General features: G+C 35.5%; 1 protein-coding gene across 12 annotated transcripts in view; it reads left to right on the top strand.

Annotated features, from left to right (window-relative positions):
- The window catches only part of DMD (dystrophin), a 1,246,037-nt gene that overhangs the window by 493,553 nt on the left and 736,309 nt on the right, over nucleotides 1-16,175 (top strand). For all 12 annotated transcript variants that reach the window (XM_084515490.1, XM_084515483.1, XM_084515486.1 and 9 more), the window contains one exon: nucleotides 8,934-9,057. In XM_084515490.1, the coding sequence (XP_084371616.1) occupies nucleotides 8,934-9,057 (124 nt within the window). The remainder of the gene's footprint in view (nucleotides 1-8,933; nucleotides 9,058-16,175) is intronic.

The raw sequence follows: 16,175 nt of genomic DNA, 5'->3' as shown, positions 1-16,175 counted from the left end.
GGTGGTCGATTTAAGGACTGAGAGGAATACAAAACTGCATTCAATGTCTCATTTCTATAGAAAATGTATTTGTTTTAATTCAATGTGCTTTCAATTATAATAGCAAGTTATTTTCTTGTAAAATATTCTTTAATGGTGTTAAAATATAACCGCATATTATTAAGAGTATTGAGATACACCAAGAAAATGAAAAATCTGAGATATATATATATATATTAATTGAAGGTGTATGTCATTGAAACAAAAGATACTTAGAGGCTCCTTTATTAATCTAATGTATGATTTATCTTACCCTTTTTAACCGTTCTAAAAGTAAGGCTTCTAGTTAAGACTCAGTATTTAAGAACACTCTTTGTAAGAAAATACAACCAAGATCCATGCATGATGTAAGAAGAGTGATTCATCGCCTTTTTGTTAAATTGGAAAACTAGGACTTTAATCTTTCTTTGTCATCTATGTCTTCACTGGCAATAGAATTCTGTCGACTAAATAAGTAAATTTTAGATGGCTAAATTTGAATTAATCTAATCTCCAAAATATTTTTAATCTGCATGTGTTTTTTTTTTCTGGGAGGGAGGTGGTTTGGGTCTGTTTTGATGTGGGTGAATAATGCTTACAGACATTACAAGCTCTGTTTCTTTCGTCAGTGTTTCTCAAGTTCTAGTCAGTTCTGTTGCTGTAATAGTGTGCCTGAACGAAACACATGAGCCTCAATTGCTGTGTTTGGAAAGATTTGTGCTCCAGATCTGCTCTTCTGTGTTCTGCATGTTTTAGAAAGCTGTCTCAAAGATGCACAGCACCTGCAGTGTGAATTGCCAGGTGCTTAGTTTCAAGAGAGAAGAAAGAGAGTTTAGCTACTCTGTGAATAGTAGCTAAATGTGGATTATGCAAGAGCATGGTCTCCAGATGCTTAGCTGAGAAGAAGAAGAAAAAAAAAAAAAGAAAAAAAAAAAAAAAAAAAAAAGGATGGCTAATTTTATTTTATTTTATTTTATTTTATTTTATTTTACATTTCCAAGTGTTTTGGAAAGATTAGAAGTGTATGAGTTTCATTTATATGGAGGAATTTTGTCTTTGTCAACCAGTAGCATACACAGGAGTTTATTTCCTGTGTATGCTACTGGTTGACAAAGACAAAATTTTATGTCCCAATTCACTGGGACATAGATAAATGCAGGCTAAAGAAGCTGTTGAGTTTTCTTGTCTCTTAGAGCAGCTTACTACCTGTAATGGAAAACAGAGATAAGAAGCAGACGATGGTTTTGTTCTTTTCTTTCACCAAAATCTAAAACTACCTTCAAATTTAAAATTTAAAATTTCAGAATAATTCAGGGATGTTCTAAGTTTTGTTATTGCTCATAGGAAAACTCCTTTTCCCAAAGGAATGAAATTAAAACTAAGAACGGGGAAAAAAAATAATACAAAAATAACTTGGAGCTGCATAATAAACGTCTTAAAACTATATATAAGACATTAGAACTTGAGATAAATGTAACATGCCTGAAGTTTTTGGAGAGAAAAACCTGTATATAGGAGAAAATGTTGCCAAGGTATCATTTTCATGTATGTGGCACTAGGAAAGACATAGGTCTGTTCTGTAGCCTAGAAAAGTCTGAAAATTAATCTATTCAGAGTAGGTTTTTGAATAGGAAACAGGTTAGAGCTGTTTAGTATTTAATCTGTACATATTTCTAATATTGATGTTCTTGAATAATGTCCAAAGATAGTTTTCTTTGCCTGTTAGCAAGTAACTTTGTACCTGCTTCCTAGTATTTCTACAGAAAGGCTGTTTGTCATAACATTTTTGTGGATACAATGTTGTTATTCAGGTTTGAAAGAAACTTCATGTCCTTGAAGAGAAAGGCAGGTTAAGATAGGATAGTTGCTCCATCTAGTGTTTTTCATTCAATAAGTGTTAACATAACCATGAATGTTGAAAATAAAGTGGCCTTCACTCCATTGAAACATCACGTCATTCGGGATTCCAATGCTTCATTACTTAGAACAGTTTGGATTTATTATAGAACAAAATATATTAAAGGAAATATAAAGACTTATTCAAAGCATTTTTGGCAGCTGTTCTTTCAAGCTGTTCTTTCATTGCAGTACAATGAATTATATTAGTCAGAAGTAAATGATGATTGTTAAGCACTTTACAGCAATTCTGTTTTCCTGGTGGTCCTTGGTTTCAGCATTTTATCTGTGTAGTCAATGCCAAAGAAAAGGGAAAGGTGACTAAGGCAAAATAATATAATTTTCTGTTGTTTACAGGATAATTTATAAATGTTTTCATCTAGAATAAAGAATAGGAATGGATATATCAAGTTCAGTAAATATGCACACTTTATAACTTCATGCTTTTTTTTTTTTTTTTTTTTTTCTGTTTAGCTCTTTATCCTGTTTGTGAGATGGGAAATGCCATAATTACTGATACACTGAAAATATATGCTCTTCACATTTAGTGTCTGAAATCGCCTACTGTATTGGGAGCTATGGGAGCGATGCCAGGTGGCACTCAGGGGGAGGCATGACTGGGTTTGAAAATGCTTTGCATTTTGCCACCAGTTGTTTGCTGAAAGTAAATGGTCTTAATGAACATACTCAACAGCAACCTCTAGACTTTCATTTTACTCACCTGTGACTTTCTCTCACATATGAGAAATGCAGTGGATCTAATCTGAATTTCAGCAAAGCATTCCATGACATGATTTAGGAATCACTGCTAAGGTCAGAAAAGGTGCAGTTTATTACCATAAGAATGGTGAGATGGATAATTGGCTAAAGAAGAAGAACTGTAAGGCTAATATGATTGACTTTGTGCTTTCTTTAATCCCTTGGTATGCATTACAGAGATGTGCAGATAATAATGTTGATGAGACTAAATTAAATAGTATCAGTGTAGAGTTGGTCCAGAATGTCATTCAGAAAGGAAAGAAAATTTTTTTGAGGACTGAATTTAAAAATAAATAAATAATAGGGGGAAAATAATAGGGGGGAAACTACCTATTGGGACAAATAAGCATTGAATTAGTAGATAAGAACTAAGACTACTTTATCAACTAAAGGCTCATCAGCTGCAAATATAGAGGATGAAGGGTAATTGCAGAATAATTATGCCAATGGGTGTGGTGTGTGTATTTCAACGCTGTTCTTTGGCATGCTCTAGGCAACCGAGAGCTACGAGCTGAGGAACATTGCTGATGAGCTGGGCATTTCAGTCCAGCCATGGAAATGCCGTTATTCAGTAATAATGTTCTTTAATTAGAGTTGTGCCATTCCCTACCAGCTCAATATGTAGACAAATGGTTTTATGTCTGCCCAGGATACACAATGCTGATATGCCTGGCATGGTTTTGTTTTGGTGGGGTGGTGAAGGTAATTGTGAGGCCATTTCTGTCTATTGAAAGAATCAAAGAAGAGCAAGTCTTGAGGGTAAACTACCATAGCACAAGTCTTCTTAACTACCACAAAGCACTGCAGATAAATAGTAATGAAATGAAAAGTTACTATAATCAAATAGTGACATTTTAAGCCTCTTAGCATTAGTAGAGCCTCTGGACAATATTGGGCTGTTGGGAATTGGCATACAGGGCATGGACATGAGTTCGTGGAACAATTGTTCGATCTGAGCTTGCCTTAAGCAACCAGGAGTAGGCCTTAGAAAATCTCATGGCCTGCTGTAGCTGAGCAAACCAAGCTACCAGAGTAACTATGAGAAGCTCCCACGACAATGATTCCCACATCGCCCAATTGAGGAATTCAGAAAAATATTGTTACCAGCAGCTGGCTTCAAGGACAAGGTCTACGTGACTGCTAATCACAAGGGGGTTGTTTTCTTGCAGGTGGTGTTGTTTTCTTGTAGTTGTTTGTCTGAGTGCTTTTGACCAATAATCTTGTGTGAAACACTGTCCGCCCCTGTTAAGTTCACTATAAAAGTTAGGCTATTCGGGCAATAAAATGGAGCATGATCTGACTCTGCTGGTGTCTGTCGTGCTTTCGGCTGTACTTCTTCTAACATTGGGCAGAACTAACCTATTTTGCCATAAACACAAAACATAATATAAATCCCTTATTTACTAAATATACCGTAAGACAGAGCGTATGGTCTCTTCCAGTGGGACACAACCTGCTCGCATTCCAATGCCCTTTGCTTCCACATGGTAGATCACAACTTCCCAGCAGAAAGGGCAAAGCAGACACACTTTCCCAAATGCAGCCAGAAATGGTGGAAGGGATGTGAGACTGTTGTGCAGATCTGGAAATAAGAAGCTGAGACCAGGACTTCGTGTGCCAGGGAGCCCACACCTACTGGTTGAGGCAACGCACTACACCCAGCCCCACCGTGTGTGTGCCGAGCAGTGTGTTTCCCCGATGATAGAGGCTTTCCTACAGAGACTGTCTCCTTGGCCTCAGACTGCCAGGGAAGGGAACCACCCACCTCAGTTGGCCTCATGCTGCTTCCAGAACATTTCCTCATGGCTGCCCTGTGCTCACAGTCCACACACTGGTGCTGGCCCCAGTGGCCTACACTTGCCTCACTGGGGGCCCTGTGGCCACCCTGCAGACAGGCTGCCTGGCTCAGCCAGCGGGGAGACCCCACAGGAGCTGTGAGTGCTCTGGGTGCACAGACAGCCTTGGCCCTGCACTCATGGTACCTGAGACACCTTCATACCCAAGCCCTGACAGAGCCACAGGAGGCCTTTATAGGGTACAGAGCACAGGTGGAAGCCCTTTTATTATTTTATATATATATATATATATATATATATATATATTAAGTATTTGTTTTTACTTTGAAATATAAACAACTAATCCCTAATCCTTGGTGTTATTTAGTAGTTTCAAAAGGCACTGGATTAGATACAGGGTTTGTAGATACACCCTGCTAGGTATTTGGGCTATGAAATCCTTGTACAGAAATGGAAAATCTTAATGTAACTAAGTTCTGAAAAGCCCTAGAGGTAAAGTTTATTCTGTGTCTAACAGAAAAAAAAAAAAGATGGGAAAGCCAGAACAAAGAGTCTTTGTTGAACAAATTTTTTGTATGTGTGGTCTAGGCAAAAGAGTTTTGAATGGGAATCTGCAGTGGGCCTATAGTTTAGCTTGATGAAGCAAATGAGTTGCTGTAACCAATTTGTGGGGTTGTGAGAGGGCCGTGAGGGCAGTACAAGATAGCATCTCTGTTGTAGAATAGCTGAAAGACAGACTAATTGAAAAACTAAACATGAGCACTCTGTAAATAATTTTAGAGGCACTAAATCCTCCACTGCAGATTGAATTTTTAGGTGGGGAGCAAGGTAGTGTGCACTTTGAAGCAATGTAGTTATTCAGAGCTATTGTCTCAAGTGATTTGGTTTTAGTCTCTTCCATGGATTTAATTTACAAATTCTACGTACACCCAACTTTATTGGGCCAGAAAGGTAACGTTTCATTACTTTTTTTTTTTTTTTAATGTCAAATATATTTTTATACTTACAAGATTCAAAGACTATATTGATCCTGTTATATCAATCTAGAGTTAATATACTTTGAAACTGAAACTGCTCAGAAATAAAACATGCAGTTATCATAGCACGCTGATTAAAAGCCATATCCTACCTGCATTTCCTGTGTGTTTGTGTTTTTTTTAAGCTAGATATGAGAGAGAGATTTTTTTCCAAGGTTATTGAGAAGTGCAGTGTGCTTTTAAACTATGTTAATGATATTTATGTACAAAGGTTGGACTAGGTGATATAGGTTGGTATAGGTGATCTTGGATGTCTCTTCCAACTTAAATGATTCTGTGATTCTGTGCTGCAAAAAGTTACCTTGAATTAACTTTCATCTCTTTTAAAGTCCCCATCCCTCACCCTGCTTTCCATTTGCAGCCTTTTTTGAGGCGGGAGACTTTGTGGAGTTATATTTACATAAACAGAAGAAACTACAACTGAAAGAGCAATCTGTAATGTCAGATCAGTTCTGTTCAGATGCTGTCTGCTGTGGCTAATACCACCAGCTGATGAATGAATCTCTCATCCATGTAATGTGTTCCTGATTACTTTGTTATACTATCAGAGGTCTCCCAATATTTCAGCTCCTCTTCTAGATTACACTTTCAGGGGTGGCTGTTGCAGAAGCAGAGGCTAAGTCCTTTTGTTAAAAACAAGACAAAATTCTCACTGGTAAACATTTTGCTCTGTCACTTTCTATGCTATACCGGACTAATAGCACACTATTCTGCAGCAAGCTTGCCTTACTGGTCCTACTTAACTGGAACCACAGAATAGAATGAACACCAGAAGTAATACAGTTTTACCTGCAGCCAGGAGAGTTTAGTATTGAGTAATTTGTAATTTTGTCTTTATTTTTATCCTGTATCTGATGTTCTGTGTTCCTCTCCAATTACAGCTGCTTCATGCCGGTGCTATAGAATAGCCTAATTGCCACAATAGCTGACAGTGGCTAGAGACCCATCCTCACCTATCGATTTAAGTGAAGTGAAAGAAGTGGCCATTGCATCTCTTGTGTTCCTTGCCTGTATAGTTGGTGACTTCAAGGAGCAAGGAATGGAGTACATGCTGGCAGTAGGGAATGACAACCGTTTGAGTAAACTGGGCTGCTAATTCTTGTGGGGTGGTGTTTGTACACTGCTGACTGGGTTTCAAAAAACAGAGGAGAGGTGGTGGTCCCATCTAGTTTGAATACCTGTAGGTCCCTGATTGAATTCTCTATTGACCCTTAGAGCAGTTTCTGTTTTTTCTCATTGTTGCTGACAAGCCCTGACCCAGATACTTATGTGAAATGCAGGACTGTATAGTGTTACTACTTAGTCTTTGCAAAAGTATATGCTGTATTTGGGGACTTCCCTGTATCTCAGCAATATTCAGGTGATATTACAGCCTTTAGGCAGCTGCTGTAATTTAGCTGACCTAATATATTCCTAACTGAGGACTTCAGGAACTCCATTTTGTGCTAGAGACTTCTTCAGCCTTCCTCACATCACTGATCATTGAGCAGAGCTGTTGTCAGTCTTCATTAGATATTGAATATAAATTATTTGAATCTAGAAGCATATTAGGAAGAGCTATGAAATTGTTAGTTTTTATCTTGTAATCCAGTCCATTAGCTTTAAAATTAGGTGTTCTCCATTTTCAGATCTATTGAACAGTGCTTACTCACAGTCACAAAAACATATTTTCATCACTCTTCTGTGGAAATCAGTGTGATTAAATATACAGTTAGTGCTTGCAATTTGTTGAATAAACAGTATTCCAGTTTTATGTGGGAATACTGTCTTTCATAGTTTTGTTGTCTCCTAGTCATAAAATTTCATGAGAGCATTTATTAAATATACAGCTATTATATGCAGAACAAATGATAACATCATATTTCAGGAATAATAGTTGATTTAATGTTGCGTAGTCTCAGAGATAAAGCTCAGGCAGGAAGCTCTTCACTGGCAATGCCATTTGATTTAGGGAATTATAGCCTGATACTGGCACAGAGATTCTCTAAGCTACCTGAGAAATGTTCTTATGTCTTCTACTTCTGAATTTATAGTTTTGTATAAAATGAAGAATTCTGCACCTTCCATTGCCTCACAATCATATCTTTTCCTCCTTTAATGATAATGCAAATACTATTATTAGGAATTGTTTTATCAACATTATTCCTAAGAGTTTTTAATTATAATATAGACTGTTGGGCTGGGATTAGGGAAGTGTGTGATTCTTTCTTCTGCTTTCATTATTTATTACTCGGTTCACACCTTATTGTTAAATAGACTCATAAAGATCACAGTGGAGAACATGGAATTCTTTCTTGTACTAAGTTTTCATTTCTGTATATGTAGATTTCTGTAGCACTAGATTTTACCTTGGAGCCCTTTTTTTAATATATATGGGAGTTTAAAAAAATTAATTTCTCCAAAGACACAAATGTCATACAAGTTCTTGGGTTTAGTAGTTTTTTTTATTATTATTATTTAAACTATGCAGTCTATATTTACAAAACAAACTGAAAGATACAGCTGATTTTATTCGAGGTCCTTCTAGGTCCTCAGATATAAATATAAAATCACATGGTGCAATAAAGAAATGCAGTCAAGATTACAGTTTATCTCCGAGAAAAAAAAAAAACATCTCAAGCCTCTTGCTTTAAAAGTAGTCTAAATACTGAATCAACTTGGCTTGATTTTTCTAGAAAACAGCAATTTAAATATCTGCATATGATAACCTTCATTTTGAACTACTACCTTCTGAGTAGGTAACTACAATTAAGATCACTTTTGAAGGAGTTCATGAAAGAATTCAGGCTTTAATAAAAAGGACTGTACAGTAAAAAAAGTAATTTAAAAGTATATGCAGAGAGATGGGTATCTTCTTTTTTCATTTCTGAATTTCTAGCTGTAGAAATATTATAATCTAATATTGATTAGTAATTACATTCTACAACAAATTTGAGTCACTCAGAAGAGAGCTGTGTCTAATGGACAAATTTCCTGCTTTGAATATCCTTCATAATAGAGTCAGCACAAACTAGCTCAGAGATTGTTCAGGTATGAAGACTGCATTTTGTGAGCCAAATATGCCTCACATCCTCAACTGAGCCAACAGTACTTGTGATACACTTTATTCATCTGTGAGAGTCACATGTTTCATGCCTTCCAAAAACATCAGCTTGTAAAACTGGAATCCTTATTGTGAGAACTGTTGCATCTGTTCAACTGTCAAATCAGTGTCTTAAAAATTAAAAATATTTTTAAGTTTTCAAATCTTAGAATGAATAGTTTTATGAGGTAGCTATTTAAATGAGGGTTTAAAACTGCATTTTTTCAAGAGCAAATTGATGCTTATTCCTTTGCTTAAACAATTAGTTAAACATTTGTACTGTTAATGTTATTTTCAGAAACTTTGTGGAAAGCAGATGTCTTATTGTACTTCTCCTTATCTTAGGTTTGACTCGGATACAACAGAACTCCATAGCTGGATGACCCGCTCGGAAGCAGTACTTCAGAGTCCTGAGTTTGCCATATATCGAAAAGAGGGAAATCTCTCAGATCTCAGAGAAAGAGTCAATGTAGGAGAAAGTACTGATATATATGTTTGTTAGTTTGTATTAGCTTGTCCAAGTGCTTTCAAAGTCCAAGTTCAAATGGGTTCAAATGTAAACTGACATGCATTGATTGACCATATGCACAAGAGAAATTTAAAAGTGTTCAGTATTTTTGTATGTTACAGATTTTGGCACCAAAAGTGATACACAGATCTCTGAACACAGGGATTTTTTTTATTCATACATACCCATATTTAATTAAGGTATTCTAGATTCATGAAAGTCTTTGGTGAAGTTGAATCTAAGTCTATAAATTACTTTTTAAGTATGCACTATAATTTTATACTAATGACTTAATTTGACATTATACATTCACAAATTAAAGGATGGGAAAAGTGTCATATTTTAGTGGATGTTAGATTAAATCTGTATCTAATTCATCCTACAGTGCTGTAAAATATATCTGAAAATACAGTCTCCACAGAAATTATTTTAATCTGGTTTTTGTACCATGGCTGAAACGAAAATGGTTCTTTCTACTTTTTTGCAAAATCATTCTGCACTGCTTAAGAAATAGCTGTGTTTGTGTATGTTTCACACACTCTGAATTCAGCCTTTGAAAACTAAACTGTTAAAAGTTGCCTTCAGTATTTAGATTTTGGAACTAGTTGCAAAAACCTTGCCTTTTCTGAGTAAGAGAAAGGGGAATCCTTTTTATAATAAGCTATTATGCTTGTACTATAACAGCATATCATGGGACCTCATTAAATATACGGTGTTATGGACTCCTAAAACACAAACAGATGGAACAAATTTACTATACTGAAGTTAGTTTTGCTGCTGTTTTTTTTTTTTTTTTCCTCACTGTCTGCTTTTCCATCATAGATTAGTAATGATTGAGTGATTCTGAATTTTGTGACATACAACTGTTAAATAACAGTTTTGTTGCAATAATTTTAATTTATTTATTAATGTTGTCATAACATTACTGCTAGTAAGTATCCATTAGAGTGTAATATACTGAATTTAGTTTACGGCACTACTTCATGTTATGTAAATGTATATAAATATATATGGAAATAAGCAAACTAGATCAAACATACAAATAAGATTTGATGGATTCAAGTGCTGCCATAGCAGTATAATAAGATTCATTTCACACATAAACAGATATATAGGTAATTTGCTGACTGCTTCCATCTTCATGGTAGGTAAAATTAAAAAAGAAAAGAAAAAAAATGCTCCTGTCTCCCCTTCATCTATACCCATTTTGAGGAACACAATTTCAAGGATGGCAAATCAGCTCCTGTTTTGACCTATTGTGTTGAATATCTGCAATGTCAGGTTTCCCTAAGCAATAAGATGCTTCACCTCATCTTGTCACTTTTGAAGACTGTAAAACCATGAAAGGACTCAGGAGCTATGGTTCACCTTCCCCCTTCTTTCCTTTCTTTGCTCCCGAGGAGGTGGTGATCTCTGTCGCTGCAAGTAAGGGGTAGAGGTAGGTGAACTACAGATCCTCCTCTGGTCCCATCTGGATTTCTCAGCAGCGCTTGCCTTGCCTTTGTTGGTGCTGAGGAAGAACATTGGGGTTGGGAAGGCACTGCTTACTGCAATTATTCAGATCTTGTTTAGATCAGTGAAAACATATGTAATATGAGGGAAAAGCAGCATGAAGTTTGATCTGTGAATGGACATTGGAAGTTTGAAATCAGGGCACTGGAGATGGCAGGAGGTATTTCAGATGTTTCTTTAACCTCCTTAGAAATGAAATAATTGGATGGCTGGGAAATCAATTTCCAACTTTTTTTAATGAAATGTACTGAGCAGTAGAATCTAATTTGTATCACAGGGAGTCTACACAAACCAGCAACTCTAAATAAAAATATGAGAAATTAACATATCCCTCATTAGCATTGTAAATATTTTTAAAAGACCAAGACTAACTTTGATTTCATATAGTATCACTGCTTTTAAAATAAACATTTTATTGAGAAGATCAAGTTACATCTGGAAGTTTCTAGCTTTTTTTAAGGGATAAAACATTTGGATGGCATATTCATGTGATAGAGTAAACTCTGTAGGATTGACAAGTAATACCTAGATTCTGTGTAGAACAGTTCTCAGTTCATGGAAATCTTTCTATATACTTTCCAAGAAAATAAAAGAGGGGGTGGGGGTTGGGAGGGGTGTTGAAGCGCCAGGTTTTAAAACATGTCCTGGCCTGGGCTCTATCTGCTCATGTTAAACTAATAGCCAAAGCAGGAAGTATTATCCAGTTCATTGATTTGCACACAGTATTGTTTACTTGTTATCTCTTTTAGTTTCTATTTCCCTCACAATTAGGCTAAAATCAATGACAAAATAAGAGTTTTTTTTTTATTAGATTATAATCTCCAGTAAAGCTGTAGAAGGCATTTAATAGAAGATAAAACATCAAAAGTGAAAACATATGTTAGTGATAATTGTAAAAGATTGTATTTTACTGACATACAGTCATACCCCAACATAGTACTTACACATCCATGCTACCCTGCACACATGCACACAGAAGTACCATTTTTCACTTAGTGGCTATCATTTAGTTTCCTCCCATTGCAGATTGGTGTAGCATAGGACACCTATGCTTGAGTGATGTCAGACTTACCATTTGTTGCTAACTGTGGTAGCCACTCAGTCCCATAGCCTTTTCTTAGTGACTTTCCTTTCTACTGTTCTTTTGAAGATAGGTTACTAATTGGATGGTTATTTTGTTGTTGTTATTGTCGAAGCATCTTAGTCCTACTCATCATTTTTCTTGGAGTCACTTTCATACGACATAGTGGAAGTACATCTGTTGTGTGGTGGAGGGACACAGGCTTCAGAAAGGACAGCCACAAGGGAAGCTCTTTTGCCATCATTGATGATTCACCAAGTTCAAAAGCCTGCTCCCATCCCAGTTCAGAGAAGGCCTCGGGGAGACGGAGCCAAGAGCAGGCAGTATGAAACATACTGTGTTTGCTAAGTCATCTGCTGTTCAGATACTGGCAGGAAATTAGCCTTTAGCAGATGTGTTACATTGATTGAATATATTAGAAATGCACAGGAAGTCCATTCTTGTGTCTGTGGAGGACCAAAAATATGTATAGTCCTTCCCAGCTACAAGAGAAAAGGCCTTAACTAGCCAGACTTGACACCGTTACTGTGGAAATTTGTAGGACAATAATATTATTCCTAAATAATGAAGACATTCAAACATTAACGCCACAGCTATCTTCACACTGCATCACACTGTTAACATTTTCAAGTTAATGCATGTAATTTACTGAAAACAGGTATAACAATGACTCAGGCTTTTTGTTTGTTTCTCTTAAGCCATAATAAACCTTCATTGTTTCAAGTTCAAATATATGAAGGTTCAGGTACAGCAAGTTAAAAATTGCTACATAGAAAATCTTGCTTGGTAAGAAGTCAAACTTGAGTCTGCACATCAGTTAATTAAGAACGAAACTCCCTGAAATGAGTTTTGGTTAGACAAGAAGCAGCCCCATGAAATTCAAGATCAAAGGTAAATATATGAGAAACTGATATAAGGGAAAATGTCAGATACCCTTGGCAATTATATTTGTTCTTCTGGGATTCTCAAATTCCCAGTTCTCACTTCGTTTTCTTTTAGTGACTTTCTTCAGACATGGTTAGTGGGGCCTGGATATTTGAAAGCTGAATCACTGTCAGAGCCAGTGATGATAATATTACAGTTTTCTGCTCACAGGGGTAGTTGACCAGAGTCACAAGAGATCAGGGAATACTACTAGTGTACATCCATTCACGGAGCTCACAAAATCAGATTTTGATTTGATACGAATAACATCTGGATTCATTGGAATGTCAGTATTTTCAATGTTAGGGAGTCATTAACTGCCAACTAAAATCTTAGGGTCAAATAAAACTCTCAGAATATTGTGAAATTTACCTCTTCATGTTCAGCTGACATTTAGCTGAAGATGCATTTTTAGTGTTATTCAATCAGTTAAAACTAAGCCATTATATATCTTTATTGCTAGTTACAAAATATTCCTCAAAGAGAATTTATCCCCTATTAGATGAAAGCCTGTCTTATATTTCTGCATTTTTTCTGAAAAAAAAAATAATAATAATAATAATACAGGGAGCAAAAATATAAAAAGAAAAATAAATACTGTTCTGGGAAAAAAGAAAAAAAAAAGTAAAATTATTTTGCAGCTACCACAAGTTTTCATCAGAAGTGTTGTCTGCAATGCACAGAACCTAAATGTTTCAAAATTTTGCAAAACTCTTCAACCTTATCCCAGCCTACTTGTATCATTAATGAACCTGAATGAAGAATATTGTCATTTTCAGTAAAGGAAGCAATGACAAAACACTCAAAAGGATAAATGAGAGGTGTTTATGGGACTACTGCTCTGTTTATTTCTTGGTGCTTTGCATTTGCTCATGGAAATCGTTCCTCTGAGGACCTTAAAAATGTAAGATACAGTTTGTGGGTTCAACAGACAACTGTGCCATGTAGAGAGTAAGAGCAAGACTATATTAGTGCTATTAAGCAAGCAGGGTAAATTTCCAACTTTCTCCCCAAATCAGGTAAATTGTCCCATACTTTCTGTTTGTATGAGGACCAAGAGGACAGCCTTCTCCTATGACTGGCATAATGTTTTCTGTGTGTAAATGTGCGTCTTTCTGTATCTACTGTTAGCCCTTCATTTTTATGATAAATGCTGATTACATTAAAAAAAAAAAAAGTGGAGAAAAGCAGTTGACAGTGCTTGATATGTGCCAAATTTTCATGTTTATTTTTGAATGCTTTACATATAGTGTTTATATTTTCTATCAGTACCTGTAAACATCTTTTGGGAGAGAGGCAGACATTTCTCCACATTTTTCTAGACACCAAACAGTTCACTGCCATAGACTTCAATGTCAAATCATTTTTATATTTTAAAAAGCTATTTTAAGTGTATTTCAGATTTTTTATGATTCATTTGTGTTCACTACAGTTGCAGTTATGATAATTGCACATCTGGCATTACAGATGGAGCAAGATTATTTTCAGTATACTTTAGTGTTTTTATGATTCTTCTGAGTTTCCTGTAGTTAGAATCATGCTAATTATACCTGGCATTATAGACAGAGTAGTATTAATTAAGATTCTAGAGTCTTAAAACTTTGCAGAGAAGAGGGTATTTTGAAAATAAATAAATTGTGCAGTGCAATAGTAGAAGATATTATTGACCTACAGAAACTACAAATAATTAATACAGTCATCTGCAGTTTATTGTGATTAAGCTTCGTTAATTTCCAGTGATATTTTATCTACATGGAAAACATGTTTATCAATTTCAAAATATTTCCATCCTTAATTCTTTCCCAAATATCCTTTCTATATATTTTATACAAAATCTATACAAAATCTTCAGAACTGTTAGAAGCTTTGACATACTGTTAGAATGTCTGCTGTTCAGTCGTTCCTATATGCACAAATGAATGGCAGCTGTAAGTAGATGGCAGATGTGTGAATTTAACTGAAAATCTCTCTTTTTAGTATCTCCAGGGAGCTTCTTCAATTGATTCTTTTATTTGTGCTTTTTGTAGAAATGTCTTCCTCCTTCCTTAATAATCTATCAATGTTTCAGAGTTTTCTGTTAGGCAAAATAAAGTTCAGACCTTAAAATCCTAGTGTTTATTTTCATTGGAAGTTATTATAATTTTGTGTGCACGCTACAGAAGCAGGTTAAGTTTTAAATAAGTAAAGCCTCACAATTTCAAATATTTTGGCATTGCTTGAATTTCATAATCTTTTTATTGAATAAATCATATATCTTCCCTACTACAGAGTACAGAAATTTAAACTGAAGATGTTTTAAGCATCATACTTTAAAAGCTATTTCGAGAGTTTATTGAGAAGTACTTATATTACTTCCTCCTAGGCATAGCAATCTATATAATAAATAAGATTTTCAAATGTGAGCATATAACATTATTCTGATAAATACATTAGTAGGCACCTAGATGAGGTTTCTTTCCAGTTGTAATGAACTTTTCACCTTGAGAGTCAAGTCATAGAGAATGTGTCTTTGCTGTGGAAATAAAGAAGGGGATCAGTAAGCCTAGTATGGTCAGTCAGACTGAAAAGCTACGGCCAGGACTGTGTCACGATCCTGTATATGTTACCTAGGATTTGTGTGGCGTGTCCTTTTGTATGTGCTGTGATAAACGGAGAGACTCAGAATTATGGCAAAACATGTTGGTTAGGGTCTCTGAGAGTTATGTATAATCTGTTTTATTGTAGGTATCAAACTGTGACCCTATGCTTCTCCTGAACTAAACAAGGAATTTTAGAGCTGGCTTAGAGCTTCTAAATTATAGCTAACTAGATTACTAAATTAGTCTAAAGTTGAAGATGTGACTTGATGTTGTTAATTATGAGACAACACTGGGGAGCTGTTAGATCTAAAATAATTTTATTTTCCATCTATGTTATCATCTCAAAAGAAATTAGAAACTTCAATTCCTACTGTATCCTGAAACATTATCAGGTAGCCTGCAGCTGCTGTTATTAGCTAGTGTGAGCACACCTGAATGTGGGTGAGAAATTTTTGAGTATGGAAAGGTCAATTAGGTATTAGGTCAGAAGGTATTAGGTACAAAACATAAGTGGAAGCCTATGTTAATTCTGCAGTTTACTCTACTCGTACCTAGTGGCTCATATATGGACATCTACTATATATGCTTACAAATATGTTAGATACGTTAATATGCATTTATGGTTTTTTTGCCAACAAAAGACTAAAACAAGCAATCAGATGGTATTGGTGTTCAGTACTGTGGTATGCCATGAAACACTGTGGTTTAGTTAGCATGCTCAATTCTTATAAATAGGAGCCACGTGAGAAAAGAGCAAATCTTCTGTTCCTCCACAAGGAATTTCTGTTGAACATATATTATTATTCTGAAATATTGGGCTTTGAATAACTCTTAATTTGTCTGTCTTTTATTCGTCTGTAAAATACTGATGTGTACCATTTGTCAGCTCTGTCGTGTTCTGGTTCTCAGTTTATGTATCTGACTTTATGACTGACTTATTCCCTGATCATATGTGATACTTTGTGGTTTTGTTGCAAATTGGG

This window comes from Aythya ferina, assembly GCF_964211825.1.
Source record: "Aythya ferina genome assembly, chromosome: 1".
Taxonomy (NCBI): domain Eukaryota; kingdom Metazoa; phylum Chordata; class Aves; order Anseriformes; family Anatidae; genus Aythya; species Aythya ferina.
This window is presented reverse-complemented; position numbering and strand designations above follow the sequence as displayed.